Source organism: Oncorhynchus mykiss, chromosome 20, assembly GCF_013265735.2.
Source record: "Oncorhynchus mykiss isolate Arlee chromosome 20, USDA_OmykA_1.1, whole genome shotgun sequence".
NCBI classification, from domain to species: domain Eukaryota; kingdom Metazoa; phylum Chordata; class Actinopteri; order Salmoniformes; family Salmonidae; genus Oncorhynchus; species Oncorhynchus mykiss.
The window spans coordinates 21,856,977-21,876,801 of record NC_048584.1 but is presented as its reverse complement, the minus strand read 5'-3'; the positions used below and the strand labels follow the sequence as shown (position 1 = coordinate 21,876,801).

Genomic DNA, 19,825 nt, shown 5'->3' with positions numbered 1-19,825 from the left:
CAATGGGAGTCGTTGTCCAAAAGGCTCGAAGGCAGACGACACGTTTACTGTAGGTCCAGAATAAACCCAGAGAAAAGCTTTGGGTTTATATTGGACAATTTTGGCGAGCGAAATCTCTCGTTTAGCCTCTTTCTCTCTGGTGGTGATATGTGGCAATGCGCATGTCTAATTTGACTCGAATCGCATTTACGGGCTGATCCTAGGTCAGTATAGTTTTACATTATTTTCCATCCTAACAGCGAAGGTAAGAATTGAAAATGTATCTAAGAACTATCAAAATGACTTCTAAAATAAATTATCCACACACACACACACACACACAACAGACAATATTATAAGTTGTGCATATTTTTATTGACTCATTAAATATAGCCCCCCTCCCATGAATCAAAATGGTATGAACTAGCGCAGGCCTATTCCGTAAACTTTATCCACATCTGTCGTTTTTTGTTGCATTATTGCACGTAATTTACATCGTTGTATGTATCTATGTATTTATGCACTATATGTGGTGATGCTGTGCTGTTGAGTTTGAGATGCAACAAGACAACTTTATGGAAAGGGACACAATACAATTATTATTATTAATTATTATTATTATTATTATAATACACAATATTGTTGTAATAAAATCTAAGCATGGTAAAGAAATGTACAAGATATCAGTGCACCCACACAACCATATATTCCATCTTTATTATTATCTGCCTGCTCAGGTGTAGGCCTACCTTACATTTGACTCCCTTTGCACCTAACCAAGCCCTCCTGCAGGTCAATAAATCTCTGTTACTACATTGACATCTTCAAACAAACAACCTAGCACATTTTTGCTTTACACAAAAACATATTTAAAGAGATAAAAAAATATTTAAAAAAAGTTATTGAGCATATAACTTTGAAATCCATCCTCCCCATTTGTCCCATGCTCCTCCTCGCATCGCCAGGATAATACGGCTTGTTTTCTTAATATCATAATAACCAAGAACGCAGGTATTGTTCAACATTATTCTCCCTTCTGCGAAGCCTGGCATGAGAGGTTAGTGTCTTGCCTTGACTTACCAGTTGACAAAAACACCAGAACAAAAACAATCAATTGATTAAATAACTAATTTCCTCCACATAATGATAAGAAGTAACGGTTCTTTATTATATGAGCCACCATCATTTGAAGGGGCATTTTTAGCTCTTGGTTGTTGACAAATGTAATACAATACTGTGTTCACATACACCGCAGAGGGGAGTGGAACCTCAATGGAAATGTGTCAATAATCTTAATAGTAAGTGTTGTAGAACCAAAATTTCCTCATTTAACGCTAGGTTAAAATCTACTCATAATTATTCTTATCCTGGAATTCCTAAACAGCGAAGACGTAAAGAGAAAATGGGTGACAGTCCATCTCTCTAAGTCTCCTACCATCCCCTTCCTCCTTTGACTCTTGGTCGGTCCTTGGCTTGCTAAAACCAAAAGTACGAAAAACAAACAGTAAGACAATAAGACATTGACATACACTTACTATATGCAAACCCACTTCTCGAAGCAATTCTGATGCAAACACTTCCACTTCTCTAAGCAACTCTGACGCAAACACTTTCACATTCATTCACATTCATCTTTCCCATTCCTGAACAATGTTTTACCACATCTCTTCCTATCTCTCTTTCTTTCATTTGCACACAATTCCTCTCAACTGAGATCGTCTTGCCTACTAGTGAATAAATCCTTTTTACTTGACCACAGGAAACCTCTGATTTTGTTCTTGTTGTTGTTGATTATAAACATACACCATTAGCAGTAAATGCAGCTGTCATAAATTGGACATTCAATGTGAGACAAACGGTTTCGACTGTGTTTTTTAAGCTACACATGAGCCCACACAACCACCTCAGCGGTGAAAACATCTAGAACAATCAGAGCTTGTCCATTTTGCACTGACATGTGCATGTTTTTATGCGCATTGAGCTTCTGAGAGACGTGTATGGTCCCACTGATCATATAGCCGGCGTAATGAGAGTGAACCAGGACAGTAGTACCGAAGTCTCATTCACCAGCCGAGGCAAAGGTCTTACAAGCCCGGGAAGCAAGCCTAGACCATGAGAGTGTCTTTAAGTTGTCAATCTTTCATCTTTTCACAATTTCTTCCAGTTAACTACAGTCATAGTGGACAGGAGTTCACTTCTCACACTTTCTTTCAATCCTTCATTCCTTCCCTTTTTTTCTTCCATATTTCATCCCTCTTCAGTGTTGTTGACCCACTCCTTTCTTTTTTATCCAACAATTTCAAAAGTACTTGAGTAGGTATTTAATACAATGCCATGGCTGCAAAAAAATATTAATATTATTTACTTCACTTTTTACACACATTTTCAAAAAATGTAATTCAAGAAAGCATAAACATACTTAGGGCCAAATTCGAACTTGAGATCTGTGCATGCAACTCACTAGCATGAGTAAATCATGCAATGATGTTACAGGTTAGGGTTGGTCCATAGTTCACATAGTGTTGTCCCTCTGACGTGTCCTTACCTGCCAGTCCAGAGGGCCAGAGAGGAGCAGCTCACTTCCCCAGGTGTTCAAATGGCACACTGACCTGGTGGAGAGGAGAGGGGGTTAACAGAAAGCATAGGCTTAGTATAAGGTGCTGTGCATTCAACAGACATATTATACATTCACATACACAGGCAGACAAACTTCAATCCCTTTCAGAAGAGGAAGAGTGGGGGAGCAGTGGGGTTCACGATAGCAGAAAGAGAGAGCAAAATAGAGAGAGATACAATGGTAGGTAAATTACCTGTGATGTGGCGATGCGTGACTGGCCCATCTGTGCAGTGAGGTCAGAGGAGGAGATGTTGGCGGGGGCGCCACGGTGGAGCCTCATGGCCACCTTTCTCTCTCGCTCCGCACGGGACACGGCCTGTGGGGACCGGTTCCCTACACACACACACATTATTGGTCAAATGGAATCTAGTGCTGGGCTGGAACAAATGCCTGCACACCTTGGACTTTCCTCAAAGTTTCCTCAGCCAAGTCCAAACACAGATTATTTAAGAGAGATTCTTTAAAAAACCTAAATAGTTGGTGCATAGATCTGAAATAGTCAGTAGTAGAAAAAGAGAAGGTCCGGACTCTTAGATTTGTTTTAGTCCAAATGGAATAAACATTTTATTTGATATTTCACTTTCATTCTAAGAATGCAGACCTTTTCAACTACTGTTTGCCTCATGACTCACCTGACTGTGCGACTCCTCTGGAAGCAGGGTTAGAGGCTGCTGCATTGGGGCCATTTCTGATCCTGTCTACACCACCCGGGGGGTTGCCGCCCGGGGGTAGGGCACGAGGTACCCTAGGTCCCCCGCCGATCCTCTCATCCCCCTCTTTTCCCTCTCTCCTCTCCCTCTCCCTCTCCCTCTCCCCATCCTCGGCTGTCCTGCTGGCCCCCTGAAGCAGAAAGATGTATGTTCAGGTTAGGAAGGTGCCAGGGATTCAAAATAAACTCATAGGGAACCACGTTTCTATAATCAACTATGTAAACGTCATATATTATACATTTATAATACACATGTAATCCACTAATGTATAATTGCATTTAAAATGAAAATGTAATGATAAATAAGGTCAACAAATAGATATATTGTTAATAAATTATTAATAGTGTAATAATAATGGTTAATAGGGATGCAGTACTCACAAACTTGAGCATGTTCCAGTCAAAGACGTAGTCGTAGGAGAAGCCCTGTCTGTGGAACAGGTTTCTGAACAGCTGTCTCAGGTACGAGTAGTCCGGCTTGTCATCGAACCGCAGAGAGCGACAGAAGTTCAGGTAGGTGGAGAACTCAGCTGTGGATAGAGTGGGCGACAGAAAGACTCAGCTATGGATAGAGTGGGTGACAGAGAGACTCAGCTGTGGATAGAGTGGGTGACAGAAAGACTCAGCTGTGGATAGAATGGGTGACAGAGAGACTCAGCTGTGGATAGAGTGGGCGACAGAAAGACTCAGCTATGGATAGAGTGGGTGACAGAGAGACTCAGCTGTGGATAGAGTGGGTGACAGAAAGACTCAGCTGTGGATAGAGTGGGTGACAGAGAGACTCAGCTGTGGATAGAGTGGGCGACAGAAAGACTCAGCTGTGGATAGAGTGGGTGACAGAGAGACTCAGCTGTGGATAGAGTGGGTGACAGAGAGACTCAGCTGTGGATAGTGTGTGATAGAGAGACTCAGCTGTGGATAGAGTGGGTGACAGAGGGTAACCAAAGTGTCACCAAAGACTTGGGTCAAATGCACATTAATTTAGCTCGGCGTTGAAAGACTACTTGAAGTGTGTTTCTAACAACACTAACACAAACACACTCATGGTTAGTGTTGTAAACCCAGGATAAAGAAACAGACTTTAGCTACTTACAGGGGTATCCCTTGCAGAGCACCTCGATAGGGGTGGACATCTTCTTCTCACTGATGCGTTCGTACTTCTGCCTCTTGGTGGCGGCCTTGAGGCCCTGCCAGGGCAGAGAGCCCAGGTTGAAGTACATCAGGACGTAACCCAGAGACTCCAGGTCATCACGACGAGACTGCTCTGTAGAGAGAGGGAGGGGGAGAAGAGTGGGGGGTTGTGGGGGGAGAGAGGAGACATGGAGAGAGGAGACACTATACTGATCTTATTTAGATACACAAAAAAACAATAACGTGTATACCTTTAGAGGAGAAAGAGGAGAGAAGAGGAGCATAGAGTAAAGGAAAGGAGGGAACAGGAGCATAGAGTAAAGGAAAGGAGAGAACAGGAGCATAGAGTAAAGGAAAGGAGAGACAGGGGAGTATAGAGTAAAGGAAATGAGAGAACAGGAGTATAGAGTAAAGGAAAGGAGAGAAGAGGAGCATAGAGTAAAGGAAAGGCGAGAAGAGGAGCATAAAGTAAAGGAAAGGAGAGAACAGGAGCATAGAGTAAAGGAAAGGAGAGAACAGGAGCATAGAGTAAAGGAAAGGAGAGAACAGGAGTATAGAGTAAAGGAAATGAGAGAAGAGGAGCATAGAGTAAAGGAAATGAGAGAAGAGGAGTATAGAGTAAAGGAAATGAGAGAAGAGGAGCATAGAGTAAAGGAAATGAGAGAAGAGGAGTATAGAGTAAAGGAAATGAGAGAAGAGGAGCATAGAGTAAAGGAAATGAGAGAAGAGGAGTATAGAGTAAAGGAAATGAGAGAAGAGGAGCATAGAGTAAAGGAAATGAGAGAAGAGGAGTATAGAGTAAAGGAAAGGAGAGAAGAGGAGCATAGAGTAAAGGAAAGGAGGGAACAGGGGAGTATAGAGTAAAGGAAAGGAGAGACAGGGGAGTATAGAGTAAAGGAAAGGAGAGAACAGGAGTGAGGGAGGGAGGAAGAGAGAGGAGATGAAGAAGGGTCAATACTCCTACTGCAGTAGTTCTGTGAATCAACCCCTGATCAATACCGACGCAATCACGTAAAATCTATCGACTCTCTCACTACACACACAGCCGATGAAGGGTCAAACAAATGTGAACACACACGGTTAATATTACAATTAGTACTGTACCTATCCCCAGATGTGTGTTGATGGATGCGTAGCGTGCTGTGCCGGTCAGGTTCTTGTTCTCGCGGTAGGGGATGTGCTGGTGTGTGCGGGCGTCGCGGTACTTCTTGGCCAGGCCAAAGTCAATGATGTACACCAGGTTGCCCTTCTTGCCCAGGCCCATCAGGAAGTTGTCAGGCTTCACATCTCTGTGGATGAAGTTCTTAGAGTGGATGTACTCAATACGGCTGATCTGGAGAGGAGAAAGGGAGTGGAGGAAGGGGGGAAAGGAGAGAGGGACTGGTTGACTATCATTATCAGTTCCAGTTCTTGGTTAAAGCCAATAACGTTATATATAATCAAAGGGTATTCTTTGAAAATGCCAGCACAATAAAGCATATAGAGAAGCATATGATATGATAAAAATAGGTTTTGGAGGAGGAGGAGGAGGCGTGCTGTACCATCTGGTCAGCCAGCAGCAGGACAGTCTTGAGGCTGAACTTGCGGGAGCAGAAGTTGAACAGATCCTCCAGACTGGGGCCTAGCAGCTCCATCACCATCACGTTGTAGTCTCCCTCTGCTCCACACCACTTTATGGATGGGATGCCCACTATAGGGAAGGGAAGGGAGAGTGTGATTTATAAGCTAGTGTCACTTACTGTGGTTCGAACCCAGGTCCAGAGTAAGCCTTCTAAGTTAAAGCCTAGGCATTAGCTTGGAAAACTCATGCAAAACTTCAGGTTTCAGGTTAGGGTTTCCCAACATAGTCGCCCACTACCCCCACCCCTGACCACACCCTCTTGTCCTACTCCTCTCTCACCTCCTCCCTGCATCATCTTGTAGAACTTGCTCTCGATGTGGAGTTGTGGGTGTTTGGTCTTCACACATTCCAGCTTAATGGCCACCTCCTCACCTGTGGCGATGTTAATGCCTGACAGAGACACAGGAAGGGACACATACCATGACCACCTTTTTGATGATGCAATCACCATGGTCTACTCTGACACAGTCTTTTCTTTTTATGGCCAGCTTTGATGTGTTCAATGATGAAATGTGTTCGGACAGAATTTAAAAGGATACTTTGGGATTTTGGCAATGAAACCCTTTCTCTATCTCTAACTTCTAGTATGAAAGAAGTTATAGGTAGTTCCGCAGCCGAATGCTAACAAGCGTTAGCGCAATGACTGGAAGTCTATGGTATCTACTAACATGCTAGCAGTTACCATAGACTTCCAGTCATTGTGCTAACACTAGTTAGCAACTTCCTTCAAACTGCACGCAGATACATAAAAATTGTATCCACAAGTTCATCTGACTGTGAAGAAGTAAATAAAAGTAGACAAAATCCTGAAGTATCCCTTTAAAGTTAGTATGGAAGGCAGTCTACTCTGGAATATGTTTATTTAGAGGTTTGTGAGAATAAGTAGAGTTAGAGCTACATTAAAACAAAGGTCTTACCCAGGTAAATGTCTCCAAAAGAGCCACTCCCTATCTTCCTGCCGAGGCGGTACTTGTTCCCCACTCTCAGTTCCATGGTTCCTGCTGTTCTTCCCAACTCACTGAGGGAGCAAACATACAGGAGGACATACATTTACATTTTAGTCATTCTTATCCAGAGTGACTTACAGGAGCAATTAGGGTTAAGTGCCTTGTTCAAGGGCACATCAACTAATTTATCACCTAGTTGACTCAGGGATGCGAACCAGCGACCTTTCGGTTACTGGCCTAACGCTCTTAACTGCTAGGCTACCTGCTGCCCCCTGTCCTCAATCAAACTGTAGATCGATATAGCTGAAGGACGTTGTGACGCAACCCAGTTCCATCTCAATCACATGGGGATCCAACTCAAATAAGATGTTACAAATGGGAGAATTGGTTACAAAATAAGAAACGGGACAAGAGAAGACAAAATGAAGACCAAGTCAGGGATGGAGAAAGAAGGAAACATTATTTAAGCCAAAATAATTGGAATGGGAGTGTAAAATAGTGTGGTTAAAATGTTGATTTAAAAAAAATAAGTTTTTTAACTTCTTATACGAAAGTTGGATGATTTAACTATGGATTTGAAAAAGCTGTGTACTATGCTTCTCTGAGAGGGCATGTGCAGGGGAAAACTCAGTGTGAATCTGATTTAATAAATCCAGCACTTTGAACCAGCTGGCAACAAATATTTAGAATAACCTCATCATTTCAGAGTCCCAAATTAAATTAAGCGAAACACATTTTCTTCCAGCATGCTGCGTGCATGCTTTTCCCATCACAATACAGGAAGAGGTTTACTTTGGAAAATGGCTGTGATGTGAAAATGGCTGTGTTGAAATACATACATAGAAAAGACAGACTGATTATAAAGATGGTAAATATTTTTAATTTGCATTTATATTCATGCTCTGTAAGGGCAGTGCACTCAGGATGGCCTGCTGGTGTCCAGTCTGTAAAGGTTGGGAGCAGAGCAAAATATAATGTGTAACTGAGGAACACTAAAAATATTATTAAAAATGAACTAATAAAGTTAGAATATATTATATAATTCTATTCTATTAAAAAATACATATTCCACAGTCGTACATAATGGTGGTGGATGAGATGGGATAAATCCCAACAGAGATAGAACATTTTGAAGCAAGGTAATGATAAATGACAAGAACTACATGCAATCTTACCATGATCATTTCACACTGTAAACCCGTCTCAGTTAAGGTCAAACTCTTGTTAATGAATGCATATACGAAACAGCTCACGTTTGTGTTAGGTAAGTAGCCTACCCTATAAGCCTATTACAAAATTGAGCCCTATTCTTGTAGCAAGGTTGTAGCGCTGCTCCATAGCAAGATGCCAGGGGCCACGTCATTTGCTGCAGATCTAAAATAGTAAATCATCCAGTCGACAGAGCTGGGAAGCTAGATTAAACCTATCCAAAAGTCTAATCAATATAATTAGGCCTATATTAGACACATTCGAATTTACGTTCAGTGTTTATTGTCAATATTTGCACAAAGCCGCACCCTTGGCTTGGGAAAACCTTCTCGGTCGAGAAAAACCCTACGTCCCTACCTTCGGATTCTCACTCTCTTGTTTGGGTCCCTGTACAAACCCCAAACAGACAAACACAATTCCCCCTTATTTACCAATGGACCCGTGCCTTTCCTCCCCTCCGTTGCTCACCGTTTTTGATCAAGCTCTTCAGGGACTGCTGCCTTCCTTCCACCGAGGTGCTGATCAGGACGTTGTCATTCAAACAGCACCATGGACAGCGAAAGACGGCCGATGCGCTTGACGAACCATTCCTCACCGCCCTGCTGATCCCGATGTAAGCGTCCCGCGGTATACTCTGGTCTAGTCTGCAATGCGAATGACAGATATTTAGGTGTAAACTCAGAAATCCAGCTATTCCCCTATCTCTCGTCTCAGTTACACCATTGACAATATCAATGATGTCATTCAGCACAGACCATGAGAAAATGCCCGGATTACCTTAAAGACACCGCGCGCCTCATGCAGCTGTTGTTCCACTATTGAGAATGTCGTGAGTTGGACCACTTTCCAAGGCTGCTATAGTCAGTCTACTGAAAGTGTTGTTGTTTGTTGAGTCTAAAAAGACTGTAGGATCAGTCTCACTGTTGTCTAATTCTAAATAACGCATTTGTAACTTTACCTTTTAAAATGATTTGATGTGGTTCGATGTATTGGTTTTGTGAGAGGGCTGCAAGATGTTTATTTGCCAATAAGTATTATGCTTAATAGTAGCCTATGCTTTAATTGAGTTGAACCTGTTGGCTCTCTTCAAAAGTAAAATATCATATTCCTGCTCAAATTCAGCAATTAAATGTTATTCTTTACTTGGTAAAGATTTTTCATGGCCTTTTTTCTAAAATAGTGAATTATTTCATTTTTCTTTCATTTTAATTTCTAAATCAGATTTAACCTTTGCTGAGTATGATCATTCCCCTAATGTACAACTTAAAAGTATCCAAAATTATATTGAGTGTCGGCTTTTCTCTATGTCTACATTTGTAATGGTAAAGGTTTAAATATTATCATTTATTTAATACATGTCGGGTCTTGAAGATACGCTGTGTTCATTCTTCATATTCTGTCGCTAAGTGTATTTTCTGTTGGTGTAATTAAGCATGATACGGAGAATGATCCGAGATCACTATGTCATGGATTTTTTAACCCAGTAAATTGTTGAGCATTTAAAATTTTTAAAAATGTAGTGAATTCTTGAATAGCTTTTCTGAATTGAGAAAAAATAAGTAGTCTTTTGTAGTTGGGAGTAGTAGTCTCCAGGTGTCCTGTAAATTATTTGTAGACATGGCATTTTTCAGCTTCTTTGGAGGTTCCTTGAATCTGTCAATCTTATCGAATGTATGATTTAGTTCACCTGCTAAAATAATAGTACCTTTCTGTATTTGATCTAATATAGCTTGAATTCTGTCTAAAAACACCAGATGTGCCCCTGGTGGAATATACAATGAAATCAATGTACATTGTTCACCATGTAAGGTACAATTCAACATTAGAAAACTGCCTTCTTGGTCAGTGTGTCACGTTTGCCGTAAGGAGACCAAAGGGCAGAGTGAAGAACGCAGCGTGAAGAACACTTAACAAACTTACAAAAACAACCGTGAGGCTATAATAAACCGAGTGCAGACACAGGCTAACTATACATAGACAATAACCCACAAAATACCCAAGGAAAATGGCTACCTAAATATGGTCCCCAATCAGAGACAACGATAAACAGCTGCCTCTGATTGAGAACCAATCTAGGCAACCATAGACATAAAAACACCTAGACTAGAAACAACCCCATAAACATACAAAAATCCTAGACAGGAAAAAACACATATATCACCCTCGTCACACCCTGACCTAACCAAAATAATAAAGAAAACAAAGATAACTAAGGTCAGGGAGTGACACAGTGTGCTGGGATATAAGGGAAAGGGGTGTATTCTTATTTATCAGGATGCCTACACCTCTGCTGTTACTACAGTAGATGGCAGCATAGGCCTCTCTAACCCAAGTCCTCTTTAAATATTCAATTTCTCCTTTTTTGAAAAGTAACTCTTGCAGGATTGTTTGTTTGTTGTTGTTTCCATCGGCCCTGTGAGTTGTGCTGGCTGGAATTTTGTGGAGTACCAGCGTTAGCCTACTTTGATACTATACTAAAGCTAAAGAGGGTTGGAATAATGGAGAGGACAGTGTTTTGCTGTCACAGGTGCATGATCTTTTAAATCAACAAAAATATGTCAAAAGCAATTGTTACAGAAACAGGAAAATAGCTTCAAGAGCTTTGTTCAAATACTGGTGGACTCAACTAACAAAAGAATGGACGATCTGACCAGAGGTCCAAGACCTTAAGAACAGTTTGCAGAGAGGCGGATGTCCTGAAAGAGAGACTTGCAGCAAGATCACAACAAACGGTAAGTCCACGCAAGATGATGTCAGCACTGTCTGTGAATCATTTATAGAATATCACCAAAGGCATTACAGTAGGGGTTAGAAACGCTGTGGTACCACAGTATGAGTCATAATACCCATAAAACCTAGCCAAACACGGAAATGGTTGCAATAATTTTTCTAGCATTCATTTTTTCCATTGGGGATTTTAGCAACACTTAAAATAAGGTCTGTGTTTCATGTAGGCTTACCCTGGCATGATGTATTTGCCTGTATTTACCTCCCAAAAATGAAATGCTAAATAGCTGCTAATATGGCTATCATACAGAACTACAAATGCCTGTCACAAGCTTCACGTCACGCACCAGGGCCATGATGATCTGGACAACACCATACTACCCTCCAAGCTCATCATTATGCGTGAGGCCCTGGGTCTGAACACCGCCCTGTGCAACTGGGTCCTGGACTTCCTGACGGGCTGCCCCCAGGTGGTGAAGGTAGGAAGCATCACCTCCACTCTGCTGATCCTCAACACACAAGGGTGTGTGCTCAGTCCCTTCCTGTACTCTCTGTTCACCCATGACTGCGTGGCCAAGCACGCCTCCAACTGAATCATCAAGTTTGCGGACAACACAACAGTAGTAGGCTTGATTACTAACGATGACGAGACAGCCTACATAGAGGAGGTGAGGGCTCTGGGAGTGTGGTACCTCTCACTCAACGTCAACAAAACAAAAGAGATGATCGTGGACTTGAGCGGGAGGTACTGGTGGCCTACCTTGGCTAAGGACATGAGGGTTTATGTTTCCTCCTGCCTGGTGTGCGCCCAGTGTAAGGCTCCTCGGCACCTGCCCAGAGGTAAGCTACACCCCTTACCCATTCCACAGCGGCTTTGGTCGCACCTGTCGGTGGATTTTCTGACGGATCTTCCACAGTGTAACACCGCGATCCTGGTCGTTGTGGATCGTTTCTCTAAGTCCTGTCATCTCCTCCCTCTGCCTGGTCTCTCTACAGCCCTACAGACTGCAGAGGCCTTGTTTACACACGTCTTCTGGCACTACGGGGTGCCTGAGGATATAGTGTCTGATCGGGGTCCCCAGTTCACGTCTATGGTCTGGAAGGCGTTCATGGAACGTCTGGTGGTCTCGATCAGCCTTACTTCAGGGTTTCACCCCGAGAGTAATGGGCAGGTGGAGAGAGTGAACCAGGATGTGGGCAGGTTTCTGCGGTCCTATTGCCAGGACCAGCCGGGGGAGTGGGTGGCGTTCATGCCCTGGGCCGAGATGGCACAGAACTCGCTTCGCCACTCCTCCACTAACCTCTCTCCCTTCCAGTGCATACTGGGTTACCAGCCGGTTCTGGCGCCTTGGCATCAGAGTCAGACGAGGTTCCTGCGGTGGACGACTGGTTCAGGCACACGGAGGAGACATGGGAAGCTGTCCGTGTTCACCTTCAGCAGGCCGTGATGCGCCAAAAGGAGAATGCAGATCGCCACCGCAGTGAGGTGGTTGCACCGGGGGACTGGGTCTGGCCATCAAACCGAAACCTGCCCCTCCGCCTGCCCTGCCGGTAGTTTGGGCCATTTAAAGTCCTGAGGAGAGAGAACGAGGTTTGTTATAGGTTACAGCTCCCACCCGATTACTGTATTAACCACTCGTTCCATGTGTCTCTCCTCAGGCCGGAGGTGGCTGGCCCGCTCCAGGAGTCTGATGTGTGGGAGGTTCCATCGAGGGGGCCCCTGTCCTTGTACGTAATTGTTTCTGGTAGTGCCTGTGCACGGTATGCTGGTATTACCGGGTTTTTGTTTCACCCATTTCATGTATTGTCTTGTTGACGGTGGTTTATGGATATTAAACGACACCATTGTAAATCAGTTTTCGCTCTCCTGCGCCTGACTTCTCTGCCGCCAGTACGCACCTCATTACAGTTTACATATCTGGCATTACTCATCTCATATGTATATACTGTTTCCTATGCTATTCTATGGTATCTCATTCAGTTAATAATGTTTACATATCTTGCATTACTCATCTCATATGTATTTACTATATTCTATATTATTCACTGTATCTTTGTCCGTTCCGCTCTGACATTGCTCGTCCATATGTATATAGTCTTAATTAATTTGTGTGTATTGGGTATATGTTGTGTAATTTGTTAGATATTACTTGTTAGATATTACTGCACTGACGGAGCTAGAAGCACAAGCATTTCGCTACACCCTCAACAACTTCTGCTAATTTGTCACGACTCCTACCGAAGGGGGCTCCCCTGCCTGTTCTGGCGGCTCTCGGTGGTCGTCGTTGCCGATCTACTAGCTGCCACCGATCATCCCCTTTTCCTTTTCTGTTTGTTATGTCTTATTGGTTGCACCTGTCTCTTGTTTTAGTTTTGATTCAGGACTATTTAAGCCTGTTTGGCCCACCTGTTTTTGTGCCGGCTTGTTATCTGTTAGTCGAGGTTGTTGCGTGTAGTGTTCCCTGTCTTTTTGTGCCCTGTTTTGGGCTGGACACTTTTTTGATATTCGCCTGTTGTTTTGGGCGTTTGTGTTGGATGCCGCAATAAAGTCAGGTTTACCCCATTATCCTCTGCTCTCTGCGCTTGACTCCGCACCCACCACTCCAGGCTGTGTGACATAATCACGTGTATGTGACCAATAAAATGTGATTTGATTTGACAAGTTTGCCAAATACAGGCAAAGGTAAGAATATCTGGATGAACTATCTGATGTTAGCTACACTTAGTAATTAATAAATTGTCTAAATTGGTTTAAATAGACGATTCTGAAATCTGTCTTGGGCAAGATTTAAATGTACACAATACCTGTCATCTAGCTAGCTAGTTAGCCACTAGCTCTCAAAAACATGTATTCTCCGTATGTAGGGTTTTTAGTGATTACATTCACCCACTGTTAGCTCCATGTGAACTACAATTATGATGCTGTGTTTTAAAGTTTATAAACAGCAATAATAATTGTTTTTAAACCGTTAAAAAAAAACATATGCTGATGTCTACCTTATCTTTCATATCAGCGAGAAATAATCTTTCAAATAAAAATGCATAGTTACTGTAGCAGTTTTGCACAGATCCACATGCTGTGTGTGCCTCCAGTTAACAAACTGCACTTCCTCCCCAGTTATGCTTACACACAGGTGTTCTGAGCACGCTGGATAGCAAATTAACACTAGTGGCCGCCTAGGTCTTCCGTAAACAAATGATGTAACATGGAGATACAGCTGTGTGGGAACACTAAACCTAACCCTATACAGTGCCTTCAGAAAGTATTCATACCCCTTGACTTATTACACATTTTGTTGTGTTACAGCCTGAATTCAAAATGGATAACTTTTGGTTTTCTCACCCATCTACACACAATACACTATAATGATGAAGAGAAAACATGTTTTTAGAAAAATTTGCCAATTTATTGAAAATTAAATACAGAAATATCTTAATTACATAATAATTCACAGCCCTGAGTCAATTATTTGTTGAAGAACCTTCAGCTGCGATTACAGTTGTGAGTCTTTCTGGGTAAGTCGCTAAGAGATTTTCACACCTGCACAACATTTGCCCGATATTATTAAAAAAATGATTCAAGCTAAGTTAAATTTGTTGTTGATCATTGCTAGACAATCATTTTCAGGTCTTGCCATAGACTTTCAAGTAGATTTAAGTCAAAACTGTAACTTGGCCACTCAGGAACTTTCACGGTCTTTGTGGTAAGCAACTTCAGTGTAGATTTGGCCATGTGCTTTAGGTTATTGTCTTGCTGAAAGGTGAATTCATTTCCCAGTGTCTGCTGGAGAGCAGACTGAATCCTCTAGGATTTTGCCTGTGCTTAGCTCCATTCTGTTTCATTTTTACCCTGAAAAACGCAACAATCCCTAACGATTACAAGCATACTCATAACAAGATGCAGCCACCACTATGCTTGAAAATATGGAGAGTGGTACGGTACTCAGTAATGTGTTGTATTGGATTTGCCCCAAACATAACACTTTGTATTCAGGACAAAAAGTTAATTGCTTTGTCACATTTTTGCAATATTGCATCAGTGCCTTATTGCAAACAGGATGCAAGTTATGGAATATTTGTATACTGTACAAGCTACCTTCTTTTCACCCTGTCAATTAGGTTAATATTGTGGAGTAACTACAATGTTGTTGATCCATCCTCAGTTTATTCCTATCACAGCCATTCAACTCTATAACTGTTTTAAAGTCACCAGAGTTAGGAAGGATGCCTGTATCTTTGTAGTGACTGGGTGTATTGATACACCAACCAAAGTGTAATTGAACAACTTCCCCATGCTTAAAGGGATATTTTTGTATTTATTTTTTTACTTGTCTACCAATAGGTGCCCTTCTTTGCTCGGCATTTGAAAACCTCCTTGGTCTTTCTGGTTTAATCTGTGTTTGAAATGCATTGCTCAACTGAGGGACCTTACAGACAATTGTATGTGTGGGCTACAGAGGGAGACCATGCATTTTTTAGACATATTTAACCTGTTTTTTTGGGGTAGACACACAACTACCTTCATACTTCCATTCATTTTTAAAATACCGTACCGGTTACCTTCAGATGAGTCCTGTGACACATTAGTTTGTAGCCGAAACGGTTCGGACGCTACAAAGAGAAGTTGGAACATCGATGATACCGACTACAGAAGATTCCCCTGACATTTTTCGGGTCGTAGAGCAAAACAGAGACCACCATTGGGGGTCGTAGAGCAAAACGGAGACCACCATTGGGGTGGTAGAGCAAAACGGAGACCACCATTGTGTTCGTGAGTGTCTCCCCTTTCCATAGAGTGGACAAACCGTTCGGACACTACAGATATTTTCATGAGGAGACCAATTTCGGAATGTCTCATGGTCTGACAAACACCGCTCTAACTCTGCCACCTTTCAACTCTGATGTGGAAGTGCCACACTGGCACATGCGGTGGATTGAGACGCATCCAATGCAAGAAAACATATCTCTAGCTTAAACTGACACATTTTTATTTTTTAATCGACTCAATCAACTCTAGGGGGTTAAATCCACTTCAATGAGGGTAGATGAAGGGGAGGAAACAGGTTAAAGAGGGATTTTTAAGCCTGAAGACAATTGAGACATAAACTGTGTACGTCTGCCATTCAGAGGGTGAATGGGCCAGACAAAATATTGAAGTGCCTTTGAACAGGGTATGGTAGTAGATGCCAGGTGCACAAGCTTGTGTCAAGAACTGAAACGCTGCTGGGTTTTTCACGCTCAACAGTTTCCAATATATACTGTATCAAGAATGGTCCACCACCTGAAGGACATCCAGCCAATTTGACACAACTGTGGGAAGCATTGGAGTCCACATGGGCCAGCATCCCTGTGGAATGCTTTCGACACCTTGTAGAGTCAATGCCCCGATGGATTGAAGCTGTTCTGAAGGCAAAAGAGGTGCAAATCAATATTAGGAAGGTGTTCCTAATGTTAGGTATACTCAGTGTATACCACCATTCATTTTTTAAACTGTCACTTGGCTACCTTCAGTGTGCCTTCATTGTGTAGCCCAAAATGTTTGGACGCTACAGACAGAACCTGGCAGATCGGCGGTACTGACATCAGACGAGTCCTGTGACACTTTTGGGGGTCGTAGAGGATGCGGTGGATTGAGACACAGCACATGCAGAAAAACAGATATCTCTAGTTTAAACAGATGGATTTTGATGGGGATTTGAATTATTATGCTAATTAGATTTCCACGGGGCGCTTACATCGACTCTAGGAGGTTTAAGCACATTTTCACTCCTGAACTTATTTGGGCTTGCCATAGCATAGGGGTTGAATACTTATATTAGTTTTATAATTGAATTGTAAACATTTTGAAAAACATAATTCCACTTTGACATTGTTGGGTGTTGTGTGACCAAAAATCAGTGACCAATTTGATAAATTTTTAATCCAGGCTGTAACACAACAAAATGTGGAAAAAGTCAAGGTGGTGTGAATACTTTCTGAAGGCACTGTAAAGGTGTGTAGCAATTGAAACTTAAATATATATATATATATATATATATATATATATATATATATATATATATATATATATATATATATATATATATATATATTTTTTTTTTTATATATATATATATATATATATATACAGTGCCTTGCGAAAGTATTCGGCCCCCTTGAACTTTGCAACCTTTTGCCACATTTCAGGCTTCAAACATAAAGATATAAAACTGTATTTTTTTGTGAAGAATCAACAACAAGTGGGACACAATCATGAAGTGGAACGACATTGGGCGTGCAAAATTATTCAGCCCCCTTAAGTTAATACTTTGTAGCGCCACCTTTTGCTGCGATTACAGCTGTAAGTCGCTTGGGGTATGTCTCTATCAGTTTTGCACATCGAGAGACTGACATTTTTTCCCATTCCTCCTTGCAAAAAAGCTCGAGCTCAGTGAGGTTGGATGGAGAGCATTTGTGAACAGCAGTTTTCAGTTCTTTCCACAGATTCTCGATTGGATTCAGGTCTGGACTTTGACTTGGCCATTCTAACACCTGGATATGTTTATTTTTGAACCATTCCATTGTAGATTTTGCTTTATGTTTTGGATCATTGTCTTGTTGGAAGACAAATCTCCGTCCCAGTCTCAGGTCTTTTGCAGACTCCATCAGGTTTTCTTCCAGAATGGTCCTGTATTTGGCTCCATCCATCTTCCCATCAATTTTAACCATCTTCCCTGTCCCTGCTGAAGAAAAGCAGGCCCAAACCATGATGCTGCCACCACCATGTTTGACAGTGGGGATGGTGTGTTCAGGGTGATGAGGTGTTGCTTTTACGCCAAACATAACTTGACTACATGACTACCACCATATACATATACATATATATTTCTAGCTAATATGAAAAATACAATCCGTATGTTTCCAAACCCGCACTCCAAGCGATATGCTTTAACGTTCAGAACGTGCTTTAGGGATCTTAACAAAACTCACCCAACCAGAAGACACTATCGTCAACAGACGCTAAAGCAGTTAGGGTCTATGAATGGGGTAGTTAGCAACATTATCCTGGCTAGATGGCTACATTAGCAGTCTTTTTATCTAGCCATTTAAATGCATGTGAAATTCATACACATTTGTTTAGCTTTCTTTGGCTTTAATAAACCAACAGTTTAACTTGATAGTTAACTAGCTATCTAACTTAGATGGTGAAGCTAGCATTCTAGATAATGTTTGCTTGTATCTGTGGGTGAGGGGTGGGTAGCCTAATTCAAGTACTAATTGACTTGTAGCTACCCTAGCTAGCTGTATTATTTTGGTCTGGCTTTCCGAGAGGTTTCAGAGATGGATTGATTAGCATCCTCTCAAGTCAACAGTGTGCTTACTTTACTGCGGGAAGACATTGGTCCATTTGCTGTTACTGTTATAGCTAGTAGGCAAGGTTATGTAACCTTATTTAGTCATTCCTGATATGGTGGATTTTAAATTAATTGGTATTCACACATTTGTTTTTGGGTAAAATTACTGTCATGTTATTGATGCCAAATTTCTAACCAAATAAAATAACACTTTATTTGTCACATTCGCCAAACACCATGAAATTCTTCCTTATGAGTCCTTAACCAACAATGCAGTTTTAAGTAAAAATAAGAGTTAATAAAATATTTAATAATACAACAAAATAACAATAACGAGGCTATATATACAGGGCGTACCGGTACCGAGTCAATGAGAAGATTGTCCTTCTGGAAGGCTCTCCCATCTCCGCAGCGGAACTTGGTCACCTCCCTGACCAAGGCCCTTCTCCCCCGATTGTTCAGTTTGGCTGGGCGGCCATCTCTAGGAAGAGTCTTGGTGGTTCAAAACTTCTTCCATTTCAGAATGATCGCAGAAATGTTTTGTTACCCTTCCCCAGATCTGTGCCTCGACACAATCCTGTCTTGGAGCTCTACTGACAATTCCTTTGACCTCATGGCTTGGTTTTTGCTCTAACATGCACTGTCAACTGTGGGACCTTATATAGACAGGTTTGTGCCTTTTCAAATCATGTCCAGTCAATTGTTTTTACCACAGTTGGAGTCCAATCAAGTTGTAGAAACATCTCAAGGATGATCAATGGAAACAGGATGCACAATGTTGAGTCTCATAGCAAAGGGTCTGAAAACTTATGTAAATAAGCTATTTCTGTTTTTGTTTTTTTCAATACATTTACAAACATTTCTGAAAAACTGTTTCCGCTTTTTCATTATGGGCTATCGTGTGTAGATTGACGAGGCAAAAAAATATTTGTATCCATTTTAGAATAAGGCTGTAACATAACAAAATGTGGAAAAAGTCAAGCGGTCTGAATACTTTCCGAATACACTGTACGTACATACGGTCACTATGGGGACAATGTCATTGATGTACTTATTGATGAAGGTGACTGATAGTATACTCCTCAATGCCATCATATGAATCCTGGAATATATTCCAGTCTGTGCTAGCAAAACAGTCCTGTAGTTTAGCATTTGCGTCATCTGACAAACCATTTCAATGGTATTGATATATAACGCATGCACCACTCTCAAGTTGAGACTGCTAAACGTGGCTGCTGTGAAGAAGGGAGCAGCTGCGGACCAGAAGACTACAGTCATAGCAGCAGTGGTCCACACATGCCCTGACTGTTGGGTGAGTATTTTTGGTTGGTACTGTATGTGCCTTTAGGTTCCTCTCTATGTGTAGGCTGTTGTACTGGCATGTGTGGTACAGTCTTTTATATGTATATTCATTGGTTACATCGTATTGCTTTGTTTATAATTTGTGTCAACTTTGAATTCAATCTAAACCACAGATTAACTTCCTCCATTTTGTACATGACATTTAGACATTCAAGCAGCACTTAGAGAGCAAGCATCTCCAGTCTCCAC

General features: G+C 41.7%; 1 protein-coding gene across 1 annotated transcript; it reads right to left on the bottom strand.

Moving 5' to 3' along the window:
- Window positions 1-342: 342 nt before the first annotated feature.
- On the bottom strand, window positions 343-8,968 carry LOC110499080 (casein kinase I). Its single transcript, XM_036955980.1, has 11 exons — window positions 8,682-8,968; window positions 6,975-7,075; window positions 6,337-6,447; window positions 5,978-6,126; window positions 5,541-5,769; window positions 4,399-4,569; window positions 3,687-3,835; window positions 3,229-3,436; window positions 2,790-2,929; window positions 2,525-2,588; window positions 343-2,317 (listed from the first exon to the last, which is right to left on the bottom strand). Exons 2-10 carry the CDS (start codon window positions 7,048-7,050, stop codon window positions 2,556-2,558), a joined length of 1,266 nt encoding a protein of 421 aa, XP_036811875.1. The 5' UTR covers window positions 7,051-7,075; window positions 8,682-8,968; the 3' UTR covers window positions 343-2,317; window positions 2,525-2,555.
- Between the last annotated feature and the right edge of the window lie 10,857 nt (window positions 8,969-19,825).